The 14,417-nt window shown below is 41.7% G+C and overlaps 1 protein-coding gene across 1 annotated transcript; it reads right to left on the bottom strand.

Annotated features, from left to right (window-relative positions):
- Positions 1-1,323: 1,323 nt before the first annotated feature.
- Positions 1,324-2,039, bottom strand: Defb136 (defensin beta 136). The gene is made up of 2 exons (XM_023561408.2): positions 1,818-2,039; positions 1,324-1,507 (listed from the first exon to the last, which is right to left on the bottom strand). Exons 1-2 carry the CDS (start codon positions 1,870-1,872, stop codon positions 1,335-1,337), a joined length of 228 nt encoding a protein of 75 aa, XP_023417176.1. The 5' UTR covers positions 1,873-2,039; the 3' UTR covers positions 1,324-1,334.
- Positions 2,040-14,417: the final 12,378 nt, after the last annotated feature.

Raw genomic sequence — 14,417 nt, 5'->3', positions numbered from 1 at the left:
GTGGAGACACTGGCTGTGGCGAGGGCGACTATGGCTCAGAGCCCAGACCCTTTCCTCTTTTCCTTTTTTTCAGACAGGGTCCTGCTATGCAGTTCAGCCTGGCTTTGAGCTTGATATGTAGCCCTGCCCTCAAACTCATAGTGATTCTCCTGCTTCAGCCCCTTGAGTGCTGGGTTTATAAGCATGCACCATCAGACCCAGCTAAGAGCTGCACCATATTAATGCCAGATGAGAAGACCAGGACTGGACGTTGATGGTTCTTTGCAGCTGATTGTGCTTGGTACAGATGTGCGACTTGTGCGGGCACAGGGCCATCAGGAAGCCTAAGGTTGGTGAAGGTGGATTTTCTACTTTTTAAATAAATGTATGTTGTCATTTTAACAATCTTTATATTTATCTTTTTGAGGTAGGGTCTTTTGAGATAGGGTCTCAGTATGCAGTTCAGGCTGGTCTTGAACTCACTTTGTAGCCCAGGCTGGCCTTGAACTCCAAAGGGCCCTCCTGCCTCAGCCTCCTGAATGCTGGGATTATGGAGGTGCACCACTGTGACTGGCTGGTTTTCTACTTTCATCCTGTCTGCACTGTTTCCTCATAGATACACCCCCCTCCCCGCCCAACTTGCGTTCTTTGGAAAAGATGCTTCCTTGGATGCATAAATAAAAAAAGAAAATACAGAATAGATATTAGGAAGTAGGGAACACCTTTCTCAAAAGGGAAGGGGAACAAGAGATGGAATGGGGACGGCAGGAAGGGAAAACGGATTTAGAAAACATGGAAACAGAGCTTTTTCAAATGGGAAGGGGGTTAAGAGTTGGAGGCATGGAAGGGGAAGGAGAAAAGGAAAAAGAATTAAGATGTGTGGCCAGTACTAACACTCCTCACAATACAGGCAAGTATTATGCACGGCCAACTAGTGTACCAACTAGTATAAGAAATGCGCACACAGCATCACACAGTTGGGAGTGTAAACAAAGAAGAAACGGGAGAGACAGCAGAGCTGCGGGGATGAGGCCAGGCAACCACAGAGACCTTTAGAAAGGGACGGGGTGGGGGGCGGGTTTGCGGCTTTTACCCCGGAGGGACTGAGACGCTCTGGCCTGCGCAGTCTTGTGGCAACAGCTGAACCTACAGGTTGTGTTACTCAGCTGCGTCAGGGTCTGGAGAGGATGAAATGACAGAAGGAAAGAACGCAAAGTGCGTTTGTCCTGAGGCGCCTTTTACGAACGCCTGGAGACTTCTGCCGCGGACGCCTGGCCCTGACCCCACTATGCTGGCTCCAAAGACTCAGGGCTGAATCCTTCCAGTCGTTCGCATGTTCTTTTAATGGGTGCGGGTTATACTTCATTGGCCTGGGGAGGTGAAAATTTTTTATCCTTTCTACAACAAACCAATATGTTGTGGCAGAATGCGACAAACGTCCATCCTGGTTTACAGCCGAAGAAACACAGCCCGTTTAGCGCGGTGCAGGTCCGGACGACCACGCCGCTGTTCCCAAACAAGCCGTGTCCTGCGGGGGAAGAAGGAGGAGAGGAAAAACCAGCCCCTGGGAGGCTGGGCCGGCCTCGGCCGGGTCCTTTAGTTGTGGGGGGCTTACTTGGTGGTGAGCTGCCTCACCCCCAGATCTCAGGGAGGGGACCGAGTGTCAGGCTGCCCGGGTGAATCTGATGCTGGACTGGGAGTCTGGATGGCTGAGCAGGGAAGCCGCCTCCTTTCTCCCCCGAGATCTCCCGATTTTCAGGACGCCTAGCGCTGCTGCTGGGCTTCTTCCTCCCCACCTCGGGCCTTGGGAGGCGCCCTCCGAATCCCCGAGGGCTCACCTGAAGTTAAGGGGACCATCAGGAGGAAGAGGAAACCAGAAAGGTACAGGTTCATGGCTGTGGGCAGCGCCGGCTGGAGCGTCCTGAGCTGTCCGGGAGGAAGGCTCTTTATAGAGGCCGGCTGGAGTAGGTGGAGTGGAATCCAGGCCTCCTCCTTCTGCCGGGCCCCACTCTTCCCTCGCACTTCTTGAAAGGGCAGGGAGCAGGTCCAGCTTGCGTGCTCTTCCCTCTGCAGTGCTGCCCAGAGCCAGGGCTCCCAGGGAAATGCTCTTCTAGAGCACAGGCTCAGTTCAACACTGGACAGGATGCGGCCACCAGCTTCTTGTGGGGTTTCAGAGGCAAAGGGTCGTGATTGGCTGGGCCCGACCACAGAGGAAGGTGCCCCAAAGTGAGGAAGGGGAGCGTCCTCCTCCTGGGTCCTATTTATTCACTTGGAGAGAGGGAGCTCCTGCAGAAACGTCCCCATAGAAGTACTAACACAACTACAACTGGCTGGTGTGAAATGCTAACCAGCTGGTTAGGATTCAGGGATTTTGAGGGGTCTGGGAGAGAATCTCATTTTGGGTTGGAGCTCTTGCTGGTCTCTCAAGGGGAGAGTGGGTTCAGTGTGGTGGTCAAGGTTGGATGCCCAGGGCTCCGGGTAGAATTAAATATTTCCTGCAGCTACAGACTCAGCTCTTGGGGAGGGTCATTATTAGGCCTGTTCTCCTCAGGGCAGGGACAGTGACCCCCAGTGGAGAAGGCACTTGCTTTGACTATTTTGTGCTCCCTGAGGCAGGCTTGTACCTCTGTGGGCCATGAGTGTAGGAATCTGAGTGTGCACTGCAGCAGTAGAGCGTAGCCTGAAACTTGTCTAGCTGGGTTCCTCTTTTGAAACCAGTGTGGGGTAAGAGGATTTTTGGAGGATGAAATGAGACAGACAGAGCTTAGGAAGCTCTCTGCCCTCATGCTGGTCTACTTTAGGCAGTCATCACTATTCCTTTATTTTTTATTTTGTCTTTTTGAGACAGGGTCTCACTATGCAGTTCAAACTGCCCTTGAGCTCACATTGTAGCCTAGATTGGTCTTGAACTCGCAACAATCCTCCTGACTCAGCCTTCCGAATGCTAGGATTACTGGAGTGTGCTCCATCATGAGTATTATTATTAAATTCCATTGCTGTAGCTGTGTTCCATTCTCCTTCATAGACTGCCCCTCCAGTGTGTGTCTGTGTCTGTGTTTGTCACACAGACACAGACACAGATACAGATACAGATACAGACAGACACACACACATACACACACACACACACACAATATTCCTGAGAATTTCCTTCTGGGTTCCAATGATGCCTGAGGACTGAGCGCACTGGAGTAGGGTGGGACTCAGCTCGGGTGGTCCAGTGGCCCAGTGGTCTTGGCTAGGAAGCCTCACCAGCAAGCATTCTTTCCATACCAGCCACCCAGGAAAGCAGGCCTGTATGGTGCCACAGAGCCCAGATCTGACCCTAGCTGTCTACCACTACCGCAGTGGCATAGGGTTGCCTCGTTCCTTTAGAGATGGAGAAATCAGGGCTCAGAGGAGGTGTGTGGGATTGCAAAGCCAAGGAAAGCGCTCTGCTAACTGTCCAGTCTCGATGCAAGTTCAGAACTTGCCCCCCTCCTCGCGTTCTACCCCAGAGCTGTGTCCCACATCCTTTTTATTTCATTTTGGGACTGGGGCTGGATTTCAACTTGTGATCCTCTTGCCTCAGCTTCCCCAGTAGCAGGGATTGCAGGGGTTCACTACTGTGCCTGGCTTTTTTACCCCAGACAGTAACAATGGTACATGCATTGCACATTGTCATCCCCAAATCATTCACCCAGTGCACAAGACATCTGTGTTCAATTCAGAACAATGCCATCACAAATCTTTTTCTTCAGTGAACTCAGAGGCTTTCTTATATTTGAAGTTGTTCATTGGTTTTGGAGAGTAGGGAAGCCTGAACCTAGTCTTTTACTAAATGCATCTGAGCCCCCTCTTAGATGAGTTCTGGAAAAGCAGATCTAGAACATCTATGGAGTCTGAGGCAGCCAGGATGGGTCTCTCCCACACACTCATCATGTTCATATTAATGAATTCTCAACCAGCTGTGAGCAGGTGCTTCTCTCACCCGGACTGAGGATTCCACAGTCCTGCCCAAGGTTCTGGGACAAGCTGCCATGTTCTTCCCTTTAGAGTTGCTCTGGTGATGTTTTCTTCCTCTACCTTCGGTGTCCTTGATTTCTAACCCTCTTCATACTTTGTCTGCCTCCATGAGAATGCATCCTGTTCATGAGAGGATTCTGCACATAGAGTGAATGACCTTGTTGAAGGCAGAACCCCAAATCTGATTTTTCCCCTTTACCATTTCCTGGCTGGACACCTGATGTCTTGGTTACTTTTCTCTCCTTTCTGAGACAAAATATCTGACGCCCAAAATAAGGGAAGAAAAGGTTTATTTAGTTACAGTTTGTGGAGGCTTCAGTCCATAATCAGCTGACTGCAAGGCCGGGTAGCATGGCACAGGGGCAGCACTTCAAGGCAGCAGCCACAGCAAAAGGAGGAAAACAAGCTTCTTCTCCTCCCTGTACACAGGCCACCCCTCATTTTGGAGCAGGTGTAGACTCACAGAATCTCCTTGCCCTCCTTTGTACAGGATGAAGATATTTACAAAGTAAGACTCCTTGCTCCCTGCTGAGTCTCTCAGTTAAAACTTCTCAAATTGCCACAGTGTATTAATCATAACACCTCCTGAGTGCAGGGACTTCATCCCTCTGTTCTCCTTGTGAAAACTTAATTGCCCATGGATTTTGCTTGTAAACTTTTAAAATGAATCCTTGGAGTAGACCAAGATAGAAGAGCAGTAGAGGGAACAGCCTCTCTGAGAGTCACGGTCCAGATGCTGGGATACAGCATCGTGAGGAAGACAAGAAGGAAGGAAGTGTCCCCCTGGACCCCACAAGATTCTGAAGTGCAAACTGAAGCCCACAGAGAGAGTAAAAAGAAAAAGAGTTCAATGAAGAAGAAGGTGGTAGCTGACTTGCCTTATCCCTGAGACAGGACTCACTGCACAGGAGGAGCAGTTTGAACCTGTGCATGCATGGTCATGGTGATAGCCGGTGACCCCAGAGGCCTCTGCAGAGAGACGCAGCAATGGAGGGGAGCAGTGGATGTGGAGGACTGCACTGGTTTGTGGTGAGTGCAGAGGACTTGTCCTCTTGCAGGAGATAGTGATTGGCCAAGAGCCGTCTTGGAGACGGGCTGGCTAAACTCAGAACCCAGAATTGCTGCCTGCTCCGTGTAGCAGCACCCGGCTGGCCTCAGACCAACAGAGATAGCTTGGATTGTTGTGAGCCCAGTGTGTCTGGTCTCAGGGCAGGCCTGCTGAAATTATCCACTACCGACCAAAAAGCCACTGCTGGCCGGGACAGATCAGCATGATCTGGGACTCTGTCTTCACAGATTGTCTACTAGTGAAACCAGAGACAATCCTGGCAGGGACTGTTTGTTTTTCTTTTTCTTTTCCATTTTCTCTTCTTTTCCCTTCACTGTTGTAGAGTGTGAGTGTGATTCCTAGCCTCTTTGTGGGTGTGATTCTGTTCTATTCTTCCTTTTATACCTTCCCTCTCTCTCTTCCTCAGTCTTCTGCACCAGTTTCCCAAAGCTGGCATGATTTCCCTTTGTCCTCCAGCTTTACTTCTAATCTCTTCCTCTTCTTCCACTTCTCTATTTTCTCCTCAATGTGTTTTAAATGTTAACCCCCAAAGGCAAAATTAACACATGAAGGACTTATATACCGCATATAATTCTCTGGTTTATTTTACATTTTGTTATATAATCACACGTCTAGTTCATTCGGTTAAAAGTGGCAGATTAAGGGTTAGCTCAGTCTGTTGTCTTCTAGGCTTTGTTTGATGCTATTGGTACCATCATAGACAAAATTGATATAATTATTTTAAACAGTTTCCCTGGTATTCCATGACTGAGATTGATCAAGGATCACAGAAAATACTGTGTCACAATGCCAAAGAACCAGGGAGTAGGCCAAACAAGCAACAACTTCTCAATTCCAACAAACTGAAGAGATAATAGGCTCAAAACCCGCAAACCAACTACACCCAGAAGATACCTCAGAGAAGGTAGTCATCACCTACGGGTCCTAAGTACTAGCAATAAAGCTACCCCCCATAGGCAACTCATAAGCATCATCCCAGGAATTAAACTAAAAACAGTGAGAAAAGAAAATGAAAAGTCATGTATGCAAAATACAACCTCAGGCATCCAGTTGACCAAAGGCAAATCCAAGGAGCAATGAGATGGGACAGTCTGAAAGCCCTTCTATCAGGGCTCTCTGAAGTGGTAACAGCAAACCAGTTGAATGAGGCTCTGAAAAAAATGAAATCAGAAGTGATCTCTCAGATAACTACAGAGATTACCGAAATACACACCATGCTTTGTGACATTAGAGCAGATACAAAAAAACTAGACAAGCTTCAGAAAATTATGGAAGTTCAGCATAAGAAAGAAATAGAACCCAGAAAGCAGATTCAAGCAGATATCTAGGAGAACAAAAACTCCACTGAAAGTATTTGAAGAAGATTAGGCTAATGTGAGGACAGGATCTCAGATACTGAAGACAGACTTGCAGTTAGCAACCAGGGAAAGAAAGATTTCTCAAAAATAGCAAGGGGCCATAAGAAATCAATCCAGCAGCTGATAGATGAGACAAAGATGAATAACTTATGATTGCTTGGAGTCAGTGAACAAGCAGAAGGTACCACCAATGACATTAAAAATGTTCAAAGATATCATGAAAGAAAACTTTCCTGGTAGAGAAAAAGAATTGGACATACAAATAAATGAAGCATATACAACTCTACAATTAGCCATGATAAAAAAAATCTACAGACAGGCATATAATAATCAAGATTACAGAAATTCAACACAAGAATGGAATCTTAAAAGTTGCTAGAGAAAAGAAACAATTCACCTATAAAGGAAAGCCCGTCAGAATCACAGCTGACTTCTCAACACAAACTCTCAAGTCCAGGAGAGTTTTAAGGGCAAACAGCTTTCAGCCCAGATTGATATACCCTGAAAAACTATCTATCAGAATTGATGGAGAAATAAAATACTTCCACAAAAAGAACATCTGAGGAAATTTATGACCACCAAATCAGAATTCCAAATGTTCTTAAGGATGTGCTAGGAAGAAATAATAAGGACTACAGCTCCACGAACACCAACAGAAGGAATCCACCAGGGAAGGCAAATAATTAGAGAGAGAAGAAAAAAAGAAGCCAACAACAGAAAAATCAATGGACAAGGATAAATCAATACGTATCAGTTATAATCATCAATGTTAATGATCTTGATTCACCAATAAAAAGATACAACCTGGATGAATGGATCAAGAAGCAAGATCCAACAATATGCTGCATACAATAAACACATTTAAGTCAAAAAGAAATTCATAGACTGAAAAAGGGTGGAAAACAATATTCCATGTGACAGTAATCCAGAAAAAAGCTGGGGTAGCTATTCTCTTTGCAGACAAAATGAATTTCAAGCCAAGACCTATTAAGAGAGATAAAGAAGGTTGTAAAGGGAAGAATTCAGAGAAAGAAAAAACAATCATAAATATATATGCAACAAATGCCAGTGCACCCAACTATATAAAATAATTACCAATGGACATGAAAAATCAAATAAGCCCTAATACAATTTTATTAGGAAACCTCGATACCACACTGTCACAAAGAGATCAATTAGACAAAAATTCAATAATGATATATTAGAACTAAGTCAAACTTTTGAACAGTAGATGTCTATAGAGTGTTCCATCCCACAACATTAGCATACACATTCTTCTCAGCTGCACACAGGACATTCTTCAAATAGACCATATACTGGCTCATAGAACATGGTTAACTAAATGTAAAGGAACGGAAATTATTCCATACATACTATCAATGCAATGAAATTGGAAATCCATGCCAAAGGAAATCACAAAAACTTCATAAACATATGGAAATTAAATACCACTGTACTGAAAAATCAATGGGTCACAGATGAAATTAAAGAAGAAATTAGGTGGTTTTTACGATTGAATGATAATGACAATACAACATACCAGAACTTACAGGACACAATGAAGGCAGTCTTAAGAGGGAAATTTATAGCAGTAAAAATTAGGAGGAAAACAGAGCAAGCCCATATGAACAATTGCTAGAAAAAGAAGAGCAGGTTAAGTCAAAAGCTTATACAAGAGAGGAAATTATAAAGATCAGAGCAGAAATTAATGCACTGGAGACTAAAAATACAATTCAAAGAATAAATGAATCAAAGAGTTGGTTCTTTGGAAGACTAAATAAAATTGACAAATCCTTAGCCAACTTTATAAAAAAACAAAAGGGAAGGACTCAAATCCATGCAGTTAAGAATGAAAAGAGTGAAATCACAACAGACCCTGCAGAAATTCAGATCATCTATATCTACTTTGAAAGCTTGTGTTCTAATGAGATGGAAAATACAGAACAAATGAATATATTCTTAGGTACATATGAATTACCAAAGCTGATTCAATAAGATATAAAAATCCTAAATAAATAAATATCAATCAATGAAATTGAAGATGTAATTAAAAACCTATCAACATAGAAAATCCCAGGCCCTGATGGATTCACTGCTGAATTCTACAAGAAATTTAAAGAAGACCTGATAGCACTACTTTTCAAAATCTTTAATGAAACTGAATGGGAAGCAATACTTCCAAATTCATTCCTGGAACCATGCATTACCCTGATATCAAAATCAGAAGACTCAATTAAGAAAGAGAATTACAGGACAGTTTTCCTAATGAACATAGATATAGCAATCCTTAATAAGATACTGGCAAACAGAATGCAGGAAATCATCAAGAAGATTATACACTATGATCAAGTGGGATTCATCCCAGGATGCAGGGATGGTTCAGCATATGTAAATCCATAAATTTAATATATCATATTAACAGAACCAAAGGCAAAAATCATATGATCATCTCAATAGATGCAGAAAAAGCCTTTGACAAAGTCCAGCACACAGTCATAATAAAAGCACTACAGAAAATTGGAATAGATGGTTTTATCTCAGTCTGTTAAAAGCCATCTATGACAAACCAACAGCCAACATCATACTAAATGGGCAGAAACTGAGAACTAGCTCTCTAAAATCAGGACCAAGATAAAGATGTCCACTGTCTCCACTCCTATTCAACATAGTGTTAGAACTTTAGCTGGAGCAATTAGACGAGAGAAAGAAATAAAAGGAATAAAGGTAGGAAAGGAAGAAGTTAAACAAATGATGTGATGGTCTACATGGAAGACCCCCAAAACTCCACCAAAAGATTATTGGATTTAATAAGCAAATTCAGTAATGTAGCTGGGTACAGAGTCAATACTCAAAATTCAATAGTCTTCTTGTACACAAATAACAAACTCACTGAGAGAGAAATCAGGGAAACAATACCTTTCATAATTGCATCCAGAAAATGAAATACCTAATAGTCAATCGAATAAAGGATGTAAAAGATCTCTATATTGAAAACAACAGTTCTCTGAAAAAGGAGATTGAAAAGAATATTGGAAAATGGAGAGTTATCCCATGCTCTTGGGTTGGAAGAACCAATATAGTGAAAATGGTCATACTACCAAAATTGTTGTACAGATTCAGAGCAATTCCAATCAATATTCCAATAGCATATCTCACAAAATTAGAAAAAAATAGTCCTGGAATTGTAAGAGACATAGAATAGCAAAGGCAATCCTGGGCAACAAAGACAGGGGATGTCACAATCCCTGACTTGAAATTATACTTCTGTGATAAAAACTTAGTATTGGAAAAAAAACAGACCTGAAGATCAGTGGGACAGATTAGAAGGTGCAGAAACAACTCCAGACACACTAAGCCACCTCATCGTTGACAAAGTGGCCAACACATTCACTTGAAGAAAGATGGCCTCTTTAATAAATGGTGCTGGAAAAACTGGCTCTACACATGCCAATGATTAAAGCTAGACCCATACATTTCACAATGCACTAAGCTAATATTAGAATGGATCAAAGATCTTAATATTAAAACAGCAACATGAAATCTGCTGGAACATAGAGCAGGTAACACTCTTGAAGACATTGGTGTGGGCAAAAACTTTATGAACAAAACCCCGACTGCATAGGAACTATCACAAAGAATTAACTACTGGGATCTCATCCTATTGAAAAGTTTTTGCACAGCAAGAGAAACTACTAACAGAGTGAAGAGACAACCCACAATATGGGAGAAAATGTTTGCCAGCTGTTCCTCAGATGAAGGATTACTATCAAGAACATACAAAGAACTAAAAAACAAAATCAGTCTTCCCAGATTTAAAGACCCAATCCACAAATGGCCATCTGAGATGAATACACACTTCTCAGATGAAGAAATAAAAACAGGAAATAAATACGTGAAAAAACGTTCAACATCAGTGGTCATTCGAGAAATGTAAGTTAAAACAACACTGAGGTTCCACCTCACCCCAGAAAAAATGGCTATCATCAAGAAATCAACCAATAACAAATGCTGGCAGGGCTGTGGGGGAAAAGGAACCCTTTCCACTGTTGGTGGGAGACCGGTGCAACCACTGTGGAGATCAGTGTGGAGACTCCTCAAAACAACTAAGACTAGCTATTCACATTCTGGATAACTTTCTAAAAAATTAGAAACAGCATACCATAGATATGTATGTGTACCCATACTTATAATAGCACAATTTGTAATAGCCAGGTCTTGGAAACCACCTACATGACCCTTGACTGAGGAATGAATAAAAAAAGATGTGGTATTTTTATACAATGGAGTACTACTCAGCCATAAAGAAGGATAAACTTGAGATTTGTATAGGTAAATGGACGGAACTTGTGATCATACTCATAAGTGAGATAAGTCATACACTCATGTGTAAAAATATTATCTCACTAGTTGTGAGAAACTGAAAGAAACAACATATGTATATGTGTGTGTACATATATACATATATAGTAGTTAGAATAGTTACACTGTTGATTTCTCTGAGTTTATTGAGGAGAAAGATTTGTGCTGGTATTGTTGAAACAATTGAATGCAGATGTCTTGTGCTCTAGGTGAATGATTTGGGGATGACGATGCACAATGCATGTACCATTGTTGTCCCTGATGGATGTGTCTTGAAATTTTTTTTAATTTTTTCTCTTTTAAATCCAAATAAAATCGATTAAAAAAAATAAATCCTTGAGGAAAGGTGACAGATCCCTGGGATGATGGGGTGACTCCTTTCTTCTCTACAGAGCTGATGGGAGGACCCAGGAAAGTGGGGTGTGAAATTGACTCCTTGTGTTGATTCCTGCTTCTTATACACCTGAGGACTCCAACCCAGAGCAATAAAGACTTGAGTGCAGCTTTTCACCTGGGTATGGTAAAGCTGGCTGTAACTTGGCTCTTCTGGGCTTTATCAAGAGCTTTCTACTCTTTAAATGTATGTGTTTCTTTACCCATGCATTAGGGTAGGATTTGGAGTGGTAGTTGGGATGGCGTTTTTGAGCCCCTAATGCCCTCCAGACACTGAGCAAGCACTTCCCACCAAACCCAAGCATCTAGCTCGAGGAGAAGCAGCTAGCTGTTCCCACGGAGACACAGAGGTGGTAAAGAGTCTCTCTGTACCTGGGAAGTTCAGAAAGGCCCGGGAGATCTGGATATCCCAAGTGATCAAGAGCTGCATCTGCCTTAGGGGCTGTGTAACCAGATGAATCAGTTTATTACCCGTGGAGATATTTGATTAGACCCGAGGTCTGAGTACATTCTGTGAGGAGTGATTGGCCTGGAACGGATTCCTTGGCACTTGCTTTTCAAGATCAAACGCCCTTGGGACTCTGGGCGCAGTGCCCAGAAGTCTTCATGTAGTATTCATTCCTCCTTAGCTTCTGCAGGGTTTTCTGCAGAGCATGACTCTTGCCTTTTGACATTTCGGTATTTTACCCTCTACAAATTTCTTAGTCCAATTGTAGTAACAAGGATATCCTTTTCTTTATGGATTCCTGGGAATGACGAGGGGCTGCAGGGAAGCACAGTGCTGGATATGAATCTGCCATGTGAGAAACACTCAGCCTCCCTTTTTCTGGGTAACAGTTTTTGCTAAGAGGGAAACTCAGTATTTCTATACTGTAGACAGTGAGGAACTGGAGTGTCAAAGGAAAGTCTTAGGATTTGTGCATAGACAGTAACTCTTACTCTGTCATGTTGTCTCATACAATCAATGCCTAATATTCAAGTAAAATTGAATTCATATTAAGCAAACAGTTTTGCATATACTGAACAGCATTCTCTTATTTTCTGCCTTTATCTTTAATTTCCAGCAGTACTATCTGGAAAGCTTTATCTTCTGGTGCTATTTCCCACACTTCCTTAGGCTTAGCCAATGTGTGGTCATATCCTTTTGATCCTTGCCATCCTTGAGCTGTAATATTTGGTATTTGATGCATCTGTTTCAAGAGACTCCAAACAGCTGTGGACTACTTTCTGTCAATTTGACATTTCCTGATTACAAGCACCAAAACAATGGACCAAATAATTCAATAGTGGACAGGACTTTCCCAAATTTGATTTAAATGATCAGACAACAGGTCCATCTATGTATTTCAACAAACTAATCAAACTTGTTGCAAGCAGAATACCTCCTTAGGCAGACGAGCCAAATTGCTGAAAAATAAATATGAAAAGAATGTCTCAAAATCATCCAATGACAGGTATTGCATTTTGTGGAACAATAATAAGCATTATTGCTCAGTATTTAGCTGGGCATGGTGGCACATACTTGTAATCCCAGCTACATGGGAGGCTGAGGATTACAAATTGAGTCCAACATGAACAATTTAGTGAGGCTCAAGGAGGGACTGGCCACTGAGAACATAGCTCAGTGAGCCATAGAGCTAGAGTCCTTGTCTGCCACGCAGAAAGTCTCAGGTTTAATCCACAGTATCATGAAAAGTATGCCACAATCAAAGTCAAATGCAAAAGCAACACCAAGACCAAACCAAACCAAACAAAAAGATACCAGAAATTATACTTATAATTTAATTTTAAAGGAAATAAAACAACAATACAATGAATTGAAACAGTAGGAAATCCACAATAGTTACTATATTGCATAGTGTTGTCCTCTAAATAGTTACTCAGACTACTGGCATTCGGTCTGCAAAGTCAATCAAACAGTACAGTTAGTCTAAATCAGCCGGGTGCTCATGGAGTATTGGGACTGTTCTCTCCCCAGCCAGCGCTCTGGCTGGCTTACAGGTGGGCGCTTAGCTCACTTCCTGGTCCTCCTGTACTCATAATTTTAATACATTTAAGGTGAAAGGAAACATTTAAAAATTTCTTTAAATTGCCCCACAAAGCCCTGTCAGTCTAAGTTTCTATGTAAAGGAATATCATGTTTCAAAGATGAAGGCAAAATAAGATATTTTCTGGTAAATGAAATCAGAGAATCTGTACAAGAAATTGTAAAGGAAATTCAGCCATCTAAAAGTTAAGATACCAAATGAAAGCAGAATCCTTGGACAGGACAAAGAATTCTGAATGCAAACAATGTACTCAGTTGTTTGCAAAGAATGCAAATAGATTTTCTTTTTTACTTAGCCTTATTAGAATAAATTATACAAAACAAAGAATATCAATGTGTTGGGGATTATAAAATGAAGACATAAAAAGTAGGACAATAATAGCACAAAAAATTAAGGGGGACTATATGGAATACTGTTACATCCCATATATTGTTCTTACTTTCATAGTGTTTATACCATCCCTACATATCTATGTTATGTTTTCCATGGAATGCTATGATATTAATCCAAAACAGACTGACAATTTAAAGCTATACAATATAACATAAAGTTATCACAAAACTCTAAAACCAAAAGTCAAAAGCAAAAAAATCCAGAAAGATGTAAATCTAAAAAGGTAGTAGAGAAATATAATTAAATAATAAAAATTAAATAATAAAATTACCAATAAAATTCAAGTAACACAAATAATAAAATAAGCTGGGTATGGTGGTGCACATCTGTAATCCCAGTGTTTGGAAGGCTGAGGCAGGAGGATCACTATGAGTTCATGGCCAATTTGAATTACATAAGCAAGTTCAAGGCCAGCCTGCACTGCATAGTGAGACCCTGTCTCAAAACAAAAAAAAAAAAACCTAAAGTAATAAAAATAATGAAATAGGTAAAATTAAGTAAAAATAATTAACAGTATTCGCTTAATGTAAAAATACAGAAAAGGAGAAAAAGAACAATAAAAAAGGACAAATTAAAGAAAAGTGATAGACAAAATCTGTAGCCACAGAAACAATTTTCTCACATATAGTGCCTAAATTCCTCAATTAACAAATTTTTTCCAGGTGTGATGGGGCACACCTGTAATTCCAACACTCAGGAGGCTGAGGCAGGAGAATTGTAGCAAGTTTGAGATCAACCTGAGCTACAAAGTGAGCTCAAGCCAGCCGGAACCGCATAGTGACACCCTGTCTCAAAAAGACAAAAAAAAAATAA

The sequence above is a fragment of the Cavia porcellus genome, unplaced genomic scaffold (genome assembly GCF_034190915.1).
Source record: "Cavia porcellus strain 051 isolate PalLab524CR breed Dunkin Hartley unplaced genomic scaffold, mCavPor4.1 scaffold_24, whole genome shotgun sequence".
Classification (NCBI taxonomy): domain Eukaryota; kingdom Metazoa; phylum Chordata; class Mammalia; order Rodentia; family Caviidae; genus Cavia; species Cavia porcellus.
This window is presented reverse-complemented; position numbering and strand designations above follow the sequence as displayed.